The 18,901-nt window shown below is 46.0% G+C and overlaps 1 protein-coding gene across 14 annotated transcripts in view; it reads right to left on the reverse strand.

Annotated features, from left to right (window-relative positions):
• Positions 1 to 18,901, reverse strand: part of ank3a (ankyrin 3a) — a 106,162-nt gene that overhangs the window by 16,626 nt on the left and 70,635 nt on the right. For 6 of the 14 annotated variants that reach the window (XM_031579146.2, XM_031579145.2, XM_031579143.2 and 3 more), the window contains 12 exons: positions 18,443 to 18,475; positions 16,334 to 16,558; positions 15,676 to 15,830; positions 15,296 to 15,507; positions 14,397 to 14,604; positions 13,926 to 14,022; positions 12,336 to 12,564; positions 11,817 to 11,942; positions 11,567 to 11,689; positions 10,606 to 10,632; positions 8,977 to 9,058; positions 376 to 7,638 (listed from right to left, as the gene is read on the reverse strand). In XM_031579146.2, the coding sequence (XP_031435006.1) occupies positions 376 to 7,638; positions 8,977 to 9,058; positions 10,606 to 10,632; positions 11,567 to 11,689; positions 11,817 to 11,942; positions 12,336 to 12,564; positions 13,926 to 14,022; positions 14,397 to 14,604; positions 15,296 to 15,507; positions 15,676 to 15,830; positions 16,334 to 16,558; positions 18,443 to 18,475 (8,780 nt within the window). The remainder of the gene's footprint in view (positions 1 to 375; positions 7,639 to 8,976; positions 9,059 to 10,605; positions 10,633 to 11,566; positions 11,690 to 11,816; positions 11,943 to 12,335; positions 12,565 to 13,925; positions 14,023 to 14,396; positions 14,605 to 15,295; positions 15,508 to 15,675; positions 15,831 to 16,333; positions 16,559 to 18,442; positions 18,476 to 18,901) is intronic. The other 8 variants (XM_031579154.2, XM_031579149.2, XM_031579148.2 and 5 more) reach the window with 2 other exon arrangements.

Consider the following 18,901-nt stretch of genomic DNA (forward strand, 5'->3'; position numbering starts at 1 on the left):
TACCTGTATGGTCTCGTTAAGTCAAGACTGACACTAGGAATAAAAATCAGACACACGTCTGTACAAACACACAAACAGACAGACAGAATGCCTTTGTGGGACACTAGCTAGTTGGTCTGGTAGCCCAGTCTCTTGGTGCCCCTACAGTAATCTTTCTGCCAAAATAGTTGGGAGAGAGAGTGGAGGGTCGAATCTGACAAGGACACTACAGCACAGTAACACAGAGTACAGGGATGACAAGTATGACGATAATGACAGCTACAGGTAAACACGCCACAGGCAGTCAAGACAAGTCAAATCAAATCAATTAACCAATCACAACGGCTCATGCAACTAATAAGGATCAATATGAAAATCTAGTAAAGTTTTACAAACTAGGCTTGATCTCCGCGACGGGGGGCGCCCCGCGAGTCCCTGCCACCTGCCGCCCCTCCTTCCCGCCTCCAGTCCGCCGGCTCCTCTTCCTCTCACCTCCCGACCCCCTGGTGACCTTTGCCCTGGAGGGCACAGCCCCACGGGCGGAGCCGGCGGAGTTGGAGGGCTGTGATGGCTGAGAGGGGTCCGACAGGGAGCTGCTCCTGGAGGTGCTGCTGCTGCTGCGGCTGCTGTCTTCCTCGGACTGTGACTGCTCTCCCTGCCTGCGCTTCTGCTTCTGCCTCTCCTCGTCTGAAAGACGCTCTGCCAGCTTTAGCGTCTCCCCGCTAACGCTTTCAAAGAACTCGATGGAACGTCTACACACCTCGCTCAGGTCCGACTGCCTGCACGCTGCTGCCGCTGCCTCGCTCACCGTACCTGAGACACCTGCCGGACTGACTTTGGGAAGCGACTTAGAGGCACTGACTACCTGCACGACTGCCTTCTCTGCCTTGGGCCTGATCATCCTAGGTGCTACCTGAGCTGTAATTGGGGAGACCAGTGCACTGTTTGCTTTAACCTCCTTGACTGGGATTCTGGATTTGGGCTCTAGGGGCACTGGGGCAGGAGTGAATCCTTTCCTAGCTTCTGGCTTCACAACTTGCCTGGGTTTTTGTTTCCCTGAGGTTGAACTCTGAAATGTAAATCCAGAGGCTTTGACTGGGAGTCTCGACTTGGGCTGCCTGACCTCTGACTCCTTGGGTGTGTCGGCTTTCCTCTCCTTCCTTTCACTCTGAGTGCTACCTTTCCCCTCTACTCTTTCCACTGTGTCTTTACTCATCTGAGCTTCTATTCTACTGGCTTTTTGAAGAGTAGGCTGAGAGGACGTCTGTAAGTTGAAAACTACGCTTCCCCGCTGGATGTAGTTGGCCTGAACACTAGATGATTCTAGGTTGTTGTTGTTATTGCAATTTTCAGTAGGAAGATCTCTCCTATCACCTGGCTTTGTTTCAGAGCGCTTGCTACCAAACTGACTATCAACAATATTGCTGTTCAAACTAACATACTCTGCCATCAGACTTTCTGTTATTTCCGTCTTAACGTCCGCTAACTCGGCTGAACCAGAGTCTTTCTTAATGGTAATGGAGGCAGTGATTCCCATTTTAATGGGCGTACGTAATTTAGGGTCAACCTTAGAGGCAGTGACTGTGCAAGAGGAGGCAATCTCTGCAATGTCACTAGGTGAGGTATCCAGGCAGCCGGAGATGGGCTGACTGGGGTTGGTCATGGATGGTGTGCTGGCTGTGGTGGCCTCTACTTTCCCCTCTACAGCTCTCTCCCCTGTGTTTGCCTGGGAGGCCACTAGTCCTGTACTCCTGCCCACCTTCCCCTTGTCCCCTGGTATCTCATCGTCAGAGGTATGCTCACCAATCTGGAAAAACTGAAGTCTTTCTTCAACAAAATCCCGCTTGCTCATGTCAATAGCACCGCTGCGAGTCATCTCAAACATCTTGCCCTCATGGAAGGGGAAAGGATTTGGCTCGCTAGTTGGCGTGCTCTCATCGGTGGGAGTTCTAGCAGGAGTAGTGTCTGGTGTGGTCGCCTGAGACTTGTCGTCTACAGACAAACCAAAAGGCTTGGTGTCCTCATCTTTTCCTTTGGAGTCAAAGCATCCATCCTCGCCCTCTTTGGTGGACCATGGATCAAATTCCAGACCCTTGGTGGCAACAGTTTTGAAGGTGGTGTTCAAGTCATCTGTCCAGCTGTCCAATGCTTGCCTTTCTGGGTGCCTTCCCTCCAGGGTGTAAATCTCATCATCTTCTTCGTTTTTCTCTTTTGAGTTGCTTTTTGATTTAGCCTTTTCCCCTGCTCCCTCCTCATTTGGTGAACTTTCTTCCTCGATGACCTCAAGCTTAGATTGGCTGAACGAGCGATCTGCTGCCTTTCCGTCATTCGAGAGGCTTGAAGTTTTTGGGTCACTCAGGCCATCATCCTCATCTTGCAAGTCATAGCCATCCAGAGAATCAATCTCTGTGGCATCAGTGTCATGGGAGAACTCTGCTGTAGTTGCTAGTGAACAGTCTGTGATTGACTGATCATTACCATTTGCTTCAAGCTCAATGTCATCTCCTTTTTCTTCGCCGATCAAACCCGAGTCCTTGCCATTCGAGCCATTCCTATCCTTTCTCTGCTTTGTGCGTTTTGGTTCAGGGTTCTCCTCAGATATCTTGAAGCTGTATTTTTTTAGAGGAATGGGCTGGAACACTGACTCATCATCACTTGAGTCACTCTCGTCAGCACCAGGAGGAAGGGGAGAGGGAGGCTGGACTCGTATGACAGGCTCCGCAAGAAGATGCCTGTCGTGCTCCTCTTGGAGGTTCACCTCCATCATCTCCGTCTCAGCCTCGGAGGAGGGACATGATCCTTTCTTCTCGGGTTCAGACTGCTCTCCCTCTAAAGGAGGAGGTGGCGGAAACTCAATATAAGCTATTCTTCTGTCTTTTGGTCTTCTGGGTGCCTCTTGGCTTCCTTTCTGGGGCTCTGAAGAAGTTGCTGGTTTGGACTCGTTGAAGATGAAAGTCTTGCCTTGGTCCTCTTCTTCAGACTCCTCAGTGATTGGGCTTGGCATACCTGCCATGGGACCGATGACAGACTCTGGTGTTCTGCAGGTGAGGTCATAGCTTACCTCCTCAGATGTTGGAGTCTCTGGGGTGACTGGGCTTTTTCCAGAACTGTCCAAGAAGGTGACCTGTTCCAGAGAGTCATCCTCTGGGCTACCCTGGGGAGAGGGAGGCTGTTTTTGTTTTACTGTGTAAAACGCTCCCCTAGTTTCGTGTACTGTTCGACTTTCGTGACTGACTATCTTTTTGTACGTGCTCAGCTGCCCTGTGGCGGTTTCCTTCTCATACTGCTTTCCCACTTGAATGCTAACATAAACAGGTAGAGGCTTGATGTCTTTGAAACTCTCTGCAGCTGCGACAGGTGACACCTTTTCCATGTACTCCACCTGATCACTATCGACCCCATTGCAAATTACAGTAGTGATCGACTCTGAGGGAGATCCTATGGATGACAAATCACTAGATGATCTGTTTTCTTCAGAGCTACAGTTTAACCTGTTTCTAGCTAATGTAGGTATATGTGAACTACCCCTATCATGAGCTTTGACTGAATTATCTAACTGTAATGTACTACTCTGATGATGGTTTATAAAACTAGATGACACCCTAACAGGAATTTGTGATTCCGAGTTTTTTTTTAGAGCTCTATTACACTGATCAGAGTTGCTGCTATCTTCTCGGATCACAAGCTCTGTGTAGATAATTTTTTGGGTTGTTTCCTCCTTGGTGGATATTTCCCCTTCGCGTTCATTGCAGGGTTTGTGGTGTCCGTTGTCATGGCTTTCCCAGGTTTTTCTTTCTTCAGACTCTTTCATATTGGTGTTGTGTTTTGGGGAGGAACCTTTGGGAAGGGTTCTGTGCCTTTCACCTGACTGATTTTGAGAGAAGGCCTGAGCTTCTCTTACATAATAGTTTTGTCCATTTTTTGGACTGCCATCAGGATCATGATCTTTCTTTGGGCTTTGCTCTCGGTCTGCAAAAACCTGATAGGCTGGCGATTTGCTCTCAGAAAGCTTTCTGATAGTAGAGGGTGAGGTTTGTCCCCCCCACTGAGGACCCTTATCTTGTTTTTGAGCCTCTGCCTCAAACTTCATTCTCACTGAACTGACTTTAGAAGTGGAAGGCTGGAACGATTTGGAAGTGTCACTTAAACTGCTTGTCGAAGAGACATCCACTTGTTTCTGTTTTTCATCGCCATACTGAAAGAGCGCACGCCTCTCTGGGCTACTTGGCAAGCTGGCACATTTTCTGTCATTCGACCCATATCTATCCCTAAATCTGTCCCTGCTCCACTCCTCTCCACTCCCTCCATTCCGGTACGCTGATCTCTCAGGGCTGCTCCGCGTGGAGCTCGGCCCTGACCTCGTCTCCCTTGAGTCTGGGCACCGGGACTTTTTCTCGGGGGATGACAACTCATCATTTAGTTTCTCTGTTTTGTCACGAAAAAACTGAGACACCTCACTGAGTTTCTCCTCTGCCTCTTTGACAGTCCTGTCTACCCTGTCCTCGTAGACCTTCTCCCTGCTCCTCCCCTGCCTATCCTCTGTGACTCGCATCCACACGGACTGCTTAGGGCTACCTGGCTCTGAGGAGTACTGCAGCAGCGTTAGTTTGTCATACTGGCTGTCTGGGTTGGACCTATCTGAGGTATTCTTTGACGGCTTCAACATGAACTCTCTCATGGAGCCACGGTGGCCTACCTCCTCAAAGACACTCCTTTCAGGGCCCTGCATACGGGACCTGTCAATCACTGACTCATCGGAATCTGAGTGTGAAGAGTCACATTTGTCAGAGTGGAGCATTTTGTCTGCAAATTTATAAGATTCTCCCCTGACCTCGGACGACTCATCATCTTGGTACTCAACAGAGTGCTGGCTCAAAAGCCTCAAGGTCTTATAGGAGTCGTCTGCCATTAGTTGAGCTGAACTTGGGCGGCTGTCATCTTCCTGAGGCACAGTTGTATTGACTCGGGTGGAGTCCAAATAGCAAGGAAGCGATTCCTCAGGCTCCTCCGCTTCATGCCCTCTGATAGCATATTCCTTCATCCCACTGTTGCCCTGGTAGATATACATTTCTTTTTCTGGGTGTTTTTTGGTCTCACGTATGATAACTCCAGTTGGTTCGGATTTGCCACCTTTCTCAATATGAACCTCGATAATTCTCTCCACCTTGGGCATTCCAGACATGTCCCTGTCTGAAGGCCTTGGTGAAGATTCTGCTCTGTGGCCTTCACCTCCAGCCTTGTGTTCAAACAAGCCTGATAATTCCCTGGAGGGATCTCTTCCTGACTGGAAAGCTTTCATGATGTCTCTCACAGACATAGTTTCTTCAATTCTCTCAGGTGTACCATCCTTGTTGGAAGGCTTGTGGTAGACCATGCGGGTTGTGGTTGTGATATGTGTTTCCTCTTTCACCCTCATGCCTTTGCCCATCATAGAATCTTCCTCCTGATTGGTTTTTGCCTGGTAGGCTTTGACTCGATCCTTAATGGATCCTCCAGGAGATCTGGGCTCCATGTCGATGCACTGGGAAGGTGTTTTAGCCGCTCTTGCTTCCTCCATGACTGATTCGTGAATGCCGTCTGGAGGCTCGTAGCTCCGTATGACATGGACGACCTCAGTTCGAGTTTCAGTGATGACAGGAGGAATAGGCACGTCCTGGAAGAGGGCCTTGGGTCCCATTCCCTCAGCGCTCTGAGGAGCAGAAGGAGTCCTCTCACTTCTCGTCTCAAAGCCACTGTCTGAGAGTGGACTTTTGTCCTGGGATATGTCATCTGGAGAGTCCAACATGGCATCACTTCCAAACAGAGCTTCGGCTAGCTTACAGAGTTCTTTCTCTGAGGCAGAGGGGCGCATGTTGGTTGGGGGCATTCTGAGCTTGTGCTCTTGTATGGCCATGGCAGGTTTAAGCACTCGTTTCTGTTTCTCCTCCCCCTCTCTCCTCACCTCCTCATTCCTTTGCTTGGCCTCTGCAATTTTGGAAAGAGGGCTAGCACCGATGTCATTTGAAAGGTAGTCCACCACTTTGGCTAGGTTGAAATCCCTATCAGGTATGGTCTTTGATTTAGTCTGGTGGGCCACTGTCTCATACCGTGGTGGACTTCTCCAGTTACTGTGTTGGCTGTCCTCTATCTCGTCCTCATTCTCAATGCTTGGTTTGCGGGGAACTTTGTTATCTCTCAGTACATCTTTGGTCAGTATCTCACTGACTTTAACAAGATCCTGCTTCACTTTCTCTACTATTCTATAAGGTTCCTCATCCTCCATTTTCTCTTTGGGAGAATCGGAACGTAGACCTTTTGTAGCTGAGCTGGTGTCCGTCTGCAAAATGGCAGACATCCTGATCAAGTCTTCTTTCATGTCGGCCACATCCTTGAGTATTTCCTGGCTGGAAGAGAGAGGGGATGTGGAGGCAGTAGACTTTAGAGCTGAGGGAGATATGAACAGTTGAGTTTTGACTGGTGACAAAGTCCTAACAAAGGGAGATTGGGACTGTTTGCTGGGATCAGGGGGGGGCATCTTTCTAGGGGACAAGAGCGCAGCAGCTGATTTGGACACATCTGGAAGCTTTTTAAATTGATGTTGCTCTGGTAAGACGTTAATGACAGAGTACACTGGTACTGTAACAGTATTTGACGTGGCAGAAGCGGAGGAAGGCGAGGGCCTGATGTTGGCATAGAGGGAGTTGGAGGCAGAGGAACGGAACGACTGATAGGAGGAGGATGGTGTGGAAGACATGGACTTTAGTGTTCCATAGCCTGATGCGGAACAAGAGTTGAAGGTTTTCTCCACCTCGTCAAGGGCGGCGTTGACGCTGGTTGTGGCTGCGTTGGTTGTTGCCTGTATCCTCTCTTGTAGGGTGCTTGACAGGAGAGAAGTTGGAGAGGCAGAGCGATATTTGGTTGGTGAAACCGTTCCATTTATCAGTGCCGCCGTGCTTGGGGCAGCATTTGACTTCAGGGGCGAGGTGAGAGACGAGAAGAGTCCCCTTGAAACTGCAGAGGGGTCAGTGCTTGTCCGGACGGAGGACAGACCTGGGACGGTTTTGATTGGCGAGGACGTGACTGGAGCAGTGGAGGTCACCACTTTCTTGTAGGGCAACGTGGAGCTGTACATGCTCAGGGGAGATTTGGGGGAGGCCGGAGGGGTCATCGCGATGGAGGACCTCTCGAGAAGAGACCCAGTAGGTGGCACAGGGGAAGTCCTGGCCTGCAGGGCAGCAAGGCCTTTCACAGACACCAGATCAGGGGGGCTTTTCCCAGGGGACGACAGAAGTGTGGGGGAGGACTGGACTGGGTACTGGACCTGCTGCACAACTGTCTTTATCGGGGAGGAGATAGCTCTATACGAGCGGGCAGGGGAGCCTATGTCACTAGAGGACCTAACAGAGGCAGCTGGGGAGCCTCCGATGACTGACTTGATGGGGGACGCCGAGTTGATGGACCAGACAGACTTTAGTGGTGAGACACAGGGGGTGTTGGATGAGGAGCTGGAGAGAGATCCGAAACCAGATTTAGCCTGGCTAGGCGCGTGAACGGGAGTATTAGACGACCAGGACTGGTAGGATCGCGTTGAAAAGACAGGCTTGTAAGCATAGCCCGGAGTCTGTTGTTGTGGCATTGTTGGTGCTTTTTGCTCTGGTGTGTTCTCTCGGTCAGCTGCTTCTTGAATAAGCCAAATTAAAAAAGGAGCAGTACAAATAATAAAGACCAACGGAACAAAAAGCAACGGAAATTGTTAAAGAAAAAAAAGAAAGAGAGAGAAAGAAAAACTTGTCAGTAAGTTAGAGAGCATAGATATAGCATCAAACATCTTTTCTGGCAGATGACGATGGAACTCATGGTGTGATGTGGGAGGTGCTAAAGTAAACATTAAGTGAAAAGAAGTCAAAATGGAAATGTTCAAAAGAAATTCAAACAGAAATGACACCAAACATAACATAAAAGACATGTGTGTGAATGCAGAAAAGGCAGCCACGCTGGTGTTGACAAAAAAAAATCACCTTATTGACTTTTTGTTAAGTTTATGCTCTTATTTATGACTTGTGAATGGTATCCTGGACTCCAAGGGGAAACACAACACATCTTAGACATTAGTGTGTAGAGAGAGACACACTGTATCTATTCACGTGGGGTTTATAATTTATGTTAAGGTAGTTTAATCTACCACATACCTTATTAAAAGCTATTTATGTATCCACATTCAAATAAAACGGCTTAATAAACCACATGTAACAGATCTTTTGAGAAAGACTCTTTGTGTTATGTGACATGTTTAACACACTTATGATGGGCCGCCTAACTTGTAAAACTCAAAATCTTTACCAAAATTAGAAAAGCCAATAAGAGCAGAGCAAATTTTACTTAGTAAAATAACGGGGAAAGAAGTAGGCAAAGTATGTAAAGTTTGTAAAGTATGCAAAGTATGCAAAGTATGTAAAGTATGTAAAGTAGAAGCTTTATTTCATTCTTTCACATCTGGCAACCAACAGAAAAATGCAATGAAATGCGCGGGACAACAACATTTACAAGTCTGGGCAAAACTGACAGACTAACAGACAGACATGGGTAAAAGAAAGGCAGCAATAAACCATGCGATGTATGCCATGACAAAGGCATGCAATGTGGCATGAAGACCATGTGAAATGACCACGTGGTATGACATAATATTGGCAAATATTGCAAAACATTCTTATAATAAAATATTTTAGATCTACATTAATACAATTGTCCTCTGAGCAAAATACATAATCACCCTTGAATACAACCTTATTAAACAATAGTTTTGGATTATCATAATGGAAATTGGTGGAAGTAAATGACATACATTATAAATTGTATGACTGTTCTACAAACAATGTAATCAAAATGTTTTGCAAAATACAATAATTACACTGTGGACGTTCTCTGCTATGGCATTATATTAGATGTAAATGTATAGCTGTATATTGTGTGTGTGTGTGTTGTGTGAATGAGTGTTTAAAAAAGGAAATGGGGACTCACTGGATGCTGGGGGAGACAGATAGCTGTAGCGTTTACGCAAAGCTAGAGACGCAAAGGCATGACGTCGCTCTTTGTTTTCATTCTGGAAAACCAAACAAAACAAACGACCTTTAACAAAAAAAATGTTTAGAGGTACGCAACCTGGATCCCACTTGAACTGCAATGACCCTGTTTTGTGTCTATGACTAAAAAAACAAGACTGGTAAAACAAATGCCTAAATGTCATAATTCCTTACACATTAAAACAAGTCATAGTGCCCCTCTGATATAACGTATATCTCTTCGCCAGGAACATACAGATAAGTAAATAACAGTAGTTCACCTCTACGGTGACAGCATCGCTGCTTATTTGCGCTGACCCAGATGCTCACACTAAAGCACATGACCTGGCAGGTACCAGCTCTGGTATACAACCAGGCCTGATCCAGATGCTGTCCAGGTCCTGCACAGAGTCACCTGCAATTGGGTTCCCTGTTGCACTGCACTGTGGGTAATCTCAGAGGATGTTCTACAGTGGGCTGGCCAATAGGAGGCCTGCATTGATATGACTCTGGTGGTCTGAGTCATGATGTGATAGATGAACTACACTGCGGCTGCACTCAACAGCGTCACTCATTTATGTCCTTCAGAAGAGTAAAAGGGTTATTAAATGTTCTATATACCAAAGAGAGGGACATAATTATACTACATAACCATATGATGTATATTTATTTTGTATTAACTGTTTATGATGGTAAAATAAGACGTGGCAAACTCAGAAATGATAAACTGATGTATTACTTGTCCTATTTTCCTACTCACTCTAATACCTTGAGTGGGATTATGGAACAGAAATGATGGGAAACGAGCAAAGCTGCAGATCAAGTAAGAGAGAAGCAAAGGAAAGATCGCAGCGACGTGCTGCAGCCTCCATTTTCTAGTAGTACAGCTACTTGGACTGAAGGGGGTGCTATTTCTCTACCTGATCACACAAGAAAAACTAAAAAAAAATCATAATACCTGCCTCGTCACTAAATCATCATCCAAATGCTGTCATACTATCTGTACATTTATGTTCGGTGGTTATAACTGTAACATTAACTATTGATTACATTTCCACCATAGGGGAGCTTCTAACCAAATGTCAACTAAACCATCTTCACTGACTGTCTCAGAAGACCTTATCCACAAATGTAAATAACTGTAAATGTAAATCAACTTTAACATCTAAAACAAGATAGATAAAGATGAAAGTTGTCAGCAGCTAATTTAAATGTATTATTTATCAGGTTATAATATTAAACAAAACTTAAATCAGGATGCTACAAGAAATATCGGCAATATCTATGGTCTTGATTAACCACATATGTACATTTGCACTTTATTCTTAGAAAGATATGGAGTAAAGCAGTCATACTCTTCATAAAATGAAACTTAATGTCTTCACAAGGTTCCTTCAGTATATCCAGCATTACAACTTCTTCCCTGTCTGGCAAACTGTCAACAGCTTCTGACCAGCTGACTAGGGCATTATCACTACCAATAAGTCTAATGTTGACAGAAAAAACAACCCAAATAAACAAAAAACAAAACACGAACACGAAGTAGACCTAGCCCACTGGTAAGGTTGGCATGGTTACCCATATTTACCTCATCATCAGGATCAGACTCCATTTCCTGTAGCGTCCCATGAGGCATTGCAGGATGGTGAAGGGGGAGGGGTGGGTGATGAAATGTTACAGACAGAAGGTGGTGGTCATAGAGAGAAGCGTATAATAGGAAGGCAAAGAAAACAGAATGAGAGCAGAGCTGGGTATCTGTCACAGCAAACAAGGCCAAAACATGATTGAACAAAAAGAACAGCTTCTCCAAATTAAAGCAGGTTGGGTTCATTTATGAAAGGCAAACTGAGCCATGTTGAATAGGTTCAGGTGTGTATTGGCATGTATATGTGCTGCATAGTCTGCATTTGTGGATAGAGAGTATGTGTCTATCTGTACACGCATGTATACTTCCATATGCGTATGTTTGTGTGTTATGTTTGCATGTGCATGTACATGTACATGAGAGTGTGCGCGCGCAAGCATGTGTCCATTTGTATGTTTGTATGTGTGTGTGTGTGTGTGTGTGTGTGTGCTTGTGTCTATAGCTGTACCTGTATGTGTGTCTGTGTGTGTGTGTGTGTGTGTGTGTGCTTGTGTCTATAGCTGTACCTGTATGTGTGTGTGTGTGTGTGTATGTGTGTGTGTGTGTATGTGTATGTGTGTGTGTGTGTGCTTGTGTCCATAGCTGTACCTGTATGTGTGTGTGTGTGTGTGTGTGTGTGTGTGTGTGTGTGCTTGTGTCAATAGCTGTACCTGTATGTGTGTGTGTGTGCGTGTGTGTGTGTGTGTGTGTGTGTGTGTGTGTGTGTGCTTGTGTCTATAGCTGTACCTGTGGTTGTGCTTAGCAGTGAGATGTTGAGGCTGCATATGACTGTATGAGGCAGGCTATATACCATCTTCCTGTGTGAGCGTGCATGTGTGTGACTGCATGTGTATACATCTCTGTGTGTGTTGTGTGTGTGTGTGTGTGTGTGTGTGTGTGTGTGTGTGTGTGTGTGTAGTCCTACCTTCCTATAAGTTGGCAGTGCGATGTTGAGGTTGCATATGGCCATCTGAGGGTGACTCCTGCTGATTTTTGCCTCGCTCAAGAAGGACAGACGACCACACGGCTCCTGACCCAAGTCTCGCACCTGCGGGAGAATGAAAAAACATGTCAACACTTTCCAGAAGACGGGCCTGACTGTGTGATACCGTCTATGTTTATGTATGTGACCTTGCATCTCTGTGTGTGCACCATGTGTGTATTTGCGTTCTCACCTTTACATTGAAGGGCAGACGGTTCTCTTTGAAGGCATAGAAGTTAAAGATGAGCTGCTGCCCACTCTTGGTCAGTGGAGACAGGTTTCCATAGCAATGCACAAAGATGGGCTTGCCCTCCAGAACCTGTCAATCATGTCAAGAACCAATGTAAAGCAAATCTTAAAGGCAAAAATAAACCTCTGTCTGTTTATTTTAAAAGACAAGAACACATATCTCATATTACAGGACAAGTGGTTGGTTCAAAATCACTCATCTAACCTTTAACACTTGTTGTACACAATTGTATTTGGTCATCGACTGGCACTGGTCTGAATCCATGCATGATTATGGGCATGTCTGTGTGTAAGGGACCAGGTCCAAATATATGTCTGTGTTTGTATGTAAGGGTCCAGGTCCAAATATATGTTTGTGTGCGCACACAGGCGTGTGTGTGCAGGCATGCATGTATACATGAGACAAACAAACACTTCAACGTCTGCGTGTGTGTGCATCCATGTATATGGGACAGACACAAACCTCGATATCTTTGCTGCGAGCGACCTCCTCGAAGTTCTCCTGCTGTTCAAGCGTCTTGTCCACCTTGTCATCAGTCATGCAGAAGCAGCGTAGCCGGGACTCGATGGTGTCGTGTGTCTTAGCAAACACCACAAACTTCGCCAGATACGGAACGCAGATCAACTCTCGGTACAGCTGCGCCGCCAGGCCAACCGTCTCCGGCACTGGCTGGCAATCAGCCAACCAGAACCTACCAGAAGATAAGGGCAGCAGAGGAGGAGAGGGAGAGGACAGGCGATGAGGTGAGGATGGGAGGATGAGCGGGGTGGAGGAGAAAGGAGAAAACAGGAAAAGTGGAACAAGGAGCAGTGAGTGTAAAATAACAGCAGGTGTGTGTGTGTGTGTGTGTGTGTGTGTGTGTGTGTGTGTGTGTGTGTGTGTGTGTGTGGATGGGGTCATTGCGGATAAGGGAGACGAAGAGGAAAGGAGGGGAAACTGTATTTCCATCAAACACAGATGCATATCTATACTGTTTTCACTCATCTACTGCATCCACCAAAGATAAGGCTAAGCTCCCCCTAAGGGATGCAGATAATTTACGAATCTGGTTGTGGATCTGAAGGGGACATATATATGATCTGTTTCTTATTGATCTCATTCTAATTGAACTGACTAGGCTTGCCTGCTTTATATTATCTCTTCCAAGTCTATGAGGGGCAGCACCCTGGTGGTGTCAATCAGTACCACACACTGTGCAATACAGCCTGGAAAATCTCTGTTGAAAGTCAGTTGAAAACGAGACATTTAGGTTAGGGACGCTGCTAACAGAAGTAGGCCAAAATAACAACCACTTTTAGTGTAATTTGGTCTAGACCCATTTGTGACCTCTTCAACCCAAACAAACCCCAAATTGACTGTTTCCAGGCCACGGCGAACACAGCAGGGTTTGTAGGGATGCACCACCAGTCTAGATGAACACCTCACGAGTCTGATACCATATGAGTGGATCCAGCCCAGCCAAGATCAGAACAGATTAGAACCGATCAGAACAGATCCATGCTCCTGTCAGATGCTTTCTCTGTGAGCTCTTTCCAAGCCTACAAACGTTTAGGTTTAGGTTTAGTATTTACATTCACCATGGGAAGATCTGGTATGTACAGCATGTTTGCAAATGTTCATGTACATCCCCAAAGAGGTTAAAAGGGTTTGTCTTTACATTATTGTTTACATTATATATTTCCAGATGAGATGTTTTCTCCGTTTTCTATTACTATGTATGGAGCCATAACCGATCACTGGAGATATATTTTCACTTCTCTGCAAATCTTCAAGTCTCCTAATCAAATCATATTCCAAATCTAATTCCTCTCCCGCAGCTGCCTAGCAACCAAATGTCAGCATCCTAAGAGTTTGACGTGATTATGCGTGTGGTGACGCTTGTGATTATAATAATTGGACACGCAAGGGCAGGGAGAGTGAACTCTATGTCCCAGACCGAGCGCTGAGCAAAACGCTCTAATGCAGTAGGGCCTCCAGTCACCTCAACACACACACACACACACACACACACATACAGTCCTCTGTTCACACACACAGAGAGAAATTACTTACCTGGCAGACACGTTGGTTGTGAAGGACACACAGTCTGTGACAAAGGACAGTGGCGTAGTGCCTGTAATGTCCTCCCACTGAGCAGGAGATGTTCCTCCTGCAAGACACACACACACACACACACACAGTCAGGGCTCTGAGTAACAGCAGACCTCATACAGTTTTTCACTCTAGGATGAGTTATGGAATGTGGGATGTATTCTGGAATGAAGCATGTATTCTGGAGTGAGGGATCAGTTATGGAATGTTTTCTAGAATATTTGATGTGTTCTAGAATGTTTGACGTATTCTAGAAAGTGGGATGTGTTCTACAATGTTAGATGTTTTCTAGAATGTTTGATTTTTTCTAGAAAGTTTACATATTTTAGATTGTGAAATGTGTTCTACAATGTGAGATGTGTTCTAGAATTTTGGGTGCGCTCCAGAATGTGGAGTGAATTCTAGAATGTGATGTGTCTCCTTCTGACTTACCTGTAATGCTGCAGAGAAGCCTCAGGCCGGGGGCAGAGTCACCCCTCCGTCCGCTGGCTGCCACCTCTCTCACTCGGGGTGGTACGGGGATCGTCATGGTGATGGGCTTGTGGAACTTCCTCCGCCGTGGTTCCACGGTAACGATGGGGCTAAAGGAGGCACGGTTACCCACCACAGCCTGGGCCAGATCTTCTGGGATTGGCTGAGCCTTAGATAAGGGAGAGGGGTTAATGACCCCAGAGAGTAGTGATGCACGGGTCTGGGTTTTTTAATACCCACACTCACCCAACCCGTCATGAGAACCAATCCACACCACCAGACCCACAAAAATATGTGTTAAATGACCCACAAAGTTTTGGTGGTGTAATCTAAACAAAATCTAGGGATACCACTTAGGGAAAACACTCGTAGGCTAAAACAATAACCGCAAATTTATGATAAGACTGCTGATAGGCTGCACTATATTAGGATAGACTGTAATTAAAAATGATATTATAAATTATAGGCTATCATAAAAGCCTATCAGGTGTAGAGAGATGTGTGATACTTCATAGTTTGGAAAAACAGATTATTGACAGTCAGAACATAATAGGACCTCCACCCTCTGGTGTGTGTGTGTGTGTGTGTGTGTATGAGACAGAGAGACAGAGAGAGGAGAGGATAAGATGGAAATCCGACTGTTAGCCTAATGCATAGCTTAGCATATTGCAGGCAAATCGGTGCAAGACTGTAGGTTATTTATAACTTATATAACGCTTCTTGTAGCTATTCTGACCCGACCCACCCGAACCCACAATATTTCAAAACCTTTTGTTGTTACTAACAATTGTGATTTGAAAAACACACACACACACGCCGGACACACACACACACACACACACACAGGTGAGATGTCCTACCTGCAGACCCACTCGGATCCTCTTAGTGAGAGCACCTGGTGGAAAAGATGCCTTCACCATGGGAACTGTCTCACTGCACAAGACCCCACCCTCTGGACCCATGTAGTCACTCTCCTGCTTGATCCGCGACACCACCGCAAAGTACTGTGGGAAATCCCTGGTGACGATCCGGCAGATACGCTTCTTCTCCAGCTCAATAGGGCTGTCCAGCTCTGTGAACAAATAAGTATTTTATTCAATACGACAAAAACCAAGTGACAGGAATAATTACAGGTGCTAGATCCAACATATCCAGTGTATTCTATTCTATACATGTATTCCAAGTCAATCTGGCACACTACTTTATTATGTTCATAAATGTTCACAAATCTGTGTTATACCCTCGTTCATGCCATTGAGGAGCACCAGGAGCTCCTCAGGTCGGGCGTCGTACTGGTGCTCCTTCCACGTGTCGCCGTTGTCACTGCGCAGAACGATCAGCTCCCTCTCCTTCCCACGCATGGAGCCAAAATGGGGGATCTCCACTATCACAGGCCTGAAGCAGTGAGACACAGTGAAACTGAGCTAAACTCACAGAAATAACAGGGGTGCGTTTCAGCCGTTTCAACCATCCAACTCAGCAGCATACAATTCAAAACCTTGTTCTTCACTGGAGTGCTTTGTGTGACATTGTATGAGACAAACAATATTGTGTCCCTAAAAGGTTCTTTTAAAGGGCACGTCCAACCTGAGAACCGCTAAACCAGATCAGTAAAGTACACACAGGTTTCCCATTGCTCCACAAAGAATCCCTTATCTGAGGCTTTAAAGGATCCTTTGGGGAATGGAGGGAAAATCAATACAGTGCAGCACTGTTTTGCCAAGAACTGTGCTGCCAAGAATTATGTTGCTTTTATTATTTAGCCGTTAAAGATGTTTAGACCCTTTAGATACCCACACCATTTTAAGACGTCACTAGTTTCATTCATAGAATTTAACTAGATGTGATCCACAATGTCCGGCACAGTGAGCGCATTTGAGCCAAAATGGCTGCCTCACCCCAGAAACTGCGCCCCGGCCGGCCCCATCTCCACTAGCCTGCTGACCAGCCCCTCTCCCTCCACCATGGGGGGCGGGTAGGCCAGGCGGTGGCGCTTGGCCAGGCGACACGTGATGCGTGTTGGAGCCTGGCATTTCCTGGGCGGGATAATGATGCGCATGCCGTCATGACGACTGCCCCTCATGGACCCACCGCGAGCGTCCACCATGAAGCTGACCAGAAACCTGCCAGAACAGCAGACGACAGAGTTAGAGAGACACACAGATAGAGACAGGGAGAGAGAGGAAGAGTGAACGGGAGAAAGAGAGAGAGAGAGAGAGAAAGAGAGAGAGAGAGAGAGGCAGATTGTACAACCCACGGCACAGACACGACGAGTGAGAACGAACACAATTCATGCTGTGACCACGGAACACCCAAACACACCGACCAAAATAAATCAAGACGGAGAGAGAGTGAAAGAGAGAGAGAGCGAAAGAGGGGAGAAAAGAACAATGATTAAATAGAAGAGAAATAAAAATCAGTAGACAGACAGAGAGAGAGAGAGAGAGAGAGAGAATTGTTTGCTGTTTTATAGGTCTGGGCATCTCGCTCTCTGAAAAATGAGATTTGGCAATGCTCGTTTTTTAGTAATCATTGGTTCCAGGAAGGAAGGAATAAATTAGAGATGACTCTGGGTACAGCATGCCAGAAGCTTTCATACGATCCCGCAGCCTCCATCTCCCTGTCGAGCACACTATAAATTATTGATTTAACACTGCCACTGACTGGCATTGGGTTCGACACTGGCACAGGAAACCCTTTTCTCAAGAGTCCACTCACTAAAACACAATCCAAAGTCTACAGTGTATTATGACGACAAATACATCTACAGGTACCTGAATGACATTACATCAATAAGTGTAATGAACACTATCGCTATGACATCAGTTAAGTCAAGCTTATTTAAGGGTTAACAGCAACTGAGCTGACTATGGCTAAAGCAAGGTCCCATTGTGTGGATAAAGCCACTACCGTGCACAGCCAAAGCCATTACGTCACATATATTTCATTATATTATATTATAATAGCCTGTGTTATATTATGCTGTGACATTAAAAAGAGAACACAATACTCCCAGATCAGAGCCTCAGCTGCTGTCTGACTTACACCACACTACCTACACCCATGTACTTATCAAACACATAGTGGGACATCCTGAATATCACAAATTATGCTTTTTCTTCTCTGCGGTGATGGCCCTTAACTGGTGTATCCATATCCAAGAGTGTATAAAATTACATACTGTATATGTGTCATCATCATCATCATCCTTTACGCCTATGTGGTGTGTAGAGCCAAATATGAATATGCATTTTAATGATTTTTTTTTTGTATTATGCCCGCTATGACAGTTGCTGCCCTGGTGAAGGTTCCTCCCACGTACTGAATGGGTGTCTGTGTATGAATGAGTAGCTAGCAGCAGTGTTTCACAGGCATCACTCTTCCCTCTGTTCTCCTAATCTGGTGGGCAATCAAAGCCCTCCTGTGATTTTAAACAGTGGACTTGTGTATCGGCTCAAGAAGTGCACCACACAAATGCTGCGAGGCATAGTAACCCCATGCACTCAGTCAGCCAAGATTGAAGAGAAGCCTGAGGATCACCAGAGAGAAGCTGACCCGGGTTCTTTGCTACACCTGGGCCACATCAGGGCCACATTAGGGCCACATCAGGGCCACATCAGGGCCAGTTCTAGGCCGCATCAGGGCCACATCAGGGCCGGATGAGGTCCAGAATCAGCTGCCTTCTGGTTTAGCTTGTGAATGTTTGGTACATTTCTGTAAGTAAGTGCAATGCAAAAGCATCTCTAGACTACAGTCAATATGTCTACCATCCTGAATAGCAGGTGAGTCTGGCCAGATCTGTACCAGTCCAGGGCCAGACTCACGGCTATGGAGGACAGACATGATCCAGGGGTTAGAGTGCCACTACTGGTGGCAGGTTAGGGCACAACCAAGGAGGACGTTAGAGGATGAAAATCGAGTGAGACGGGAAGAAAAGAAACCTGAGCAGGGAGGGAGGGAGGGAGGGAGGAGAAAAAGGGGGAGAAATAACCAGACACAGTTTTCACCTGGAGTCATACTGGGGAATCGGGGAGTTGTAGCTGCAGGAAGTAAAAAAAAAAACACGAAAGACAGACAGAAAGTGCACAAGGCAAAACAAAATAAAAACACATAAATTACACATTATTACACTGCAGTCAATATCGTCATCATGGCAACATGGCAATCTAAAGAAATATGGATCGCAGAGACACTGCAAGGGAACATGAATAATGCACAACACTGGACCCCACAAGGAACACAGAACAAAACAAAAAAAAGAAGAAATCAAACGAAACTGGTGAAAGGCAGAGAACAGATCAACACAGCAGGGTTGTGAGAGGAAATAAATGAGGAGAACTTAGCTTTAACATTTAAACAACACAAACAACCTGGTGTGCCACACATACAAAACAGATTGCATATGTGTGCTCGGCATGGCATGTCATTTAAAGACAGTGAGTGTGAGGAAGCTAACATTGCTCACA

Source organism: Clupea harengus, chromosome 13 (assembly GCF_900700415.2).
Source record: "Clupea harengus chromosome 13, Ch_v2.0.2, whole genome shotgun sequence".
Taxonomy (NCBI): Eukaryota; Metazoa; Chordata; class Actinopteri; order Clupeiformes; family Clupeidae; genus Clupea; species Clupea harengus.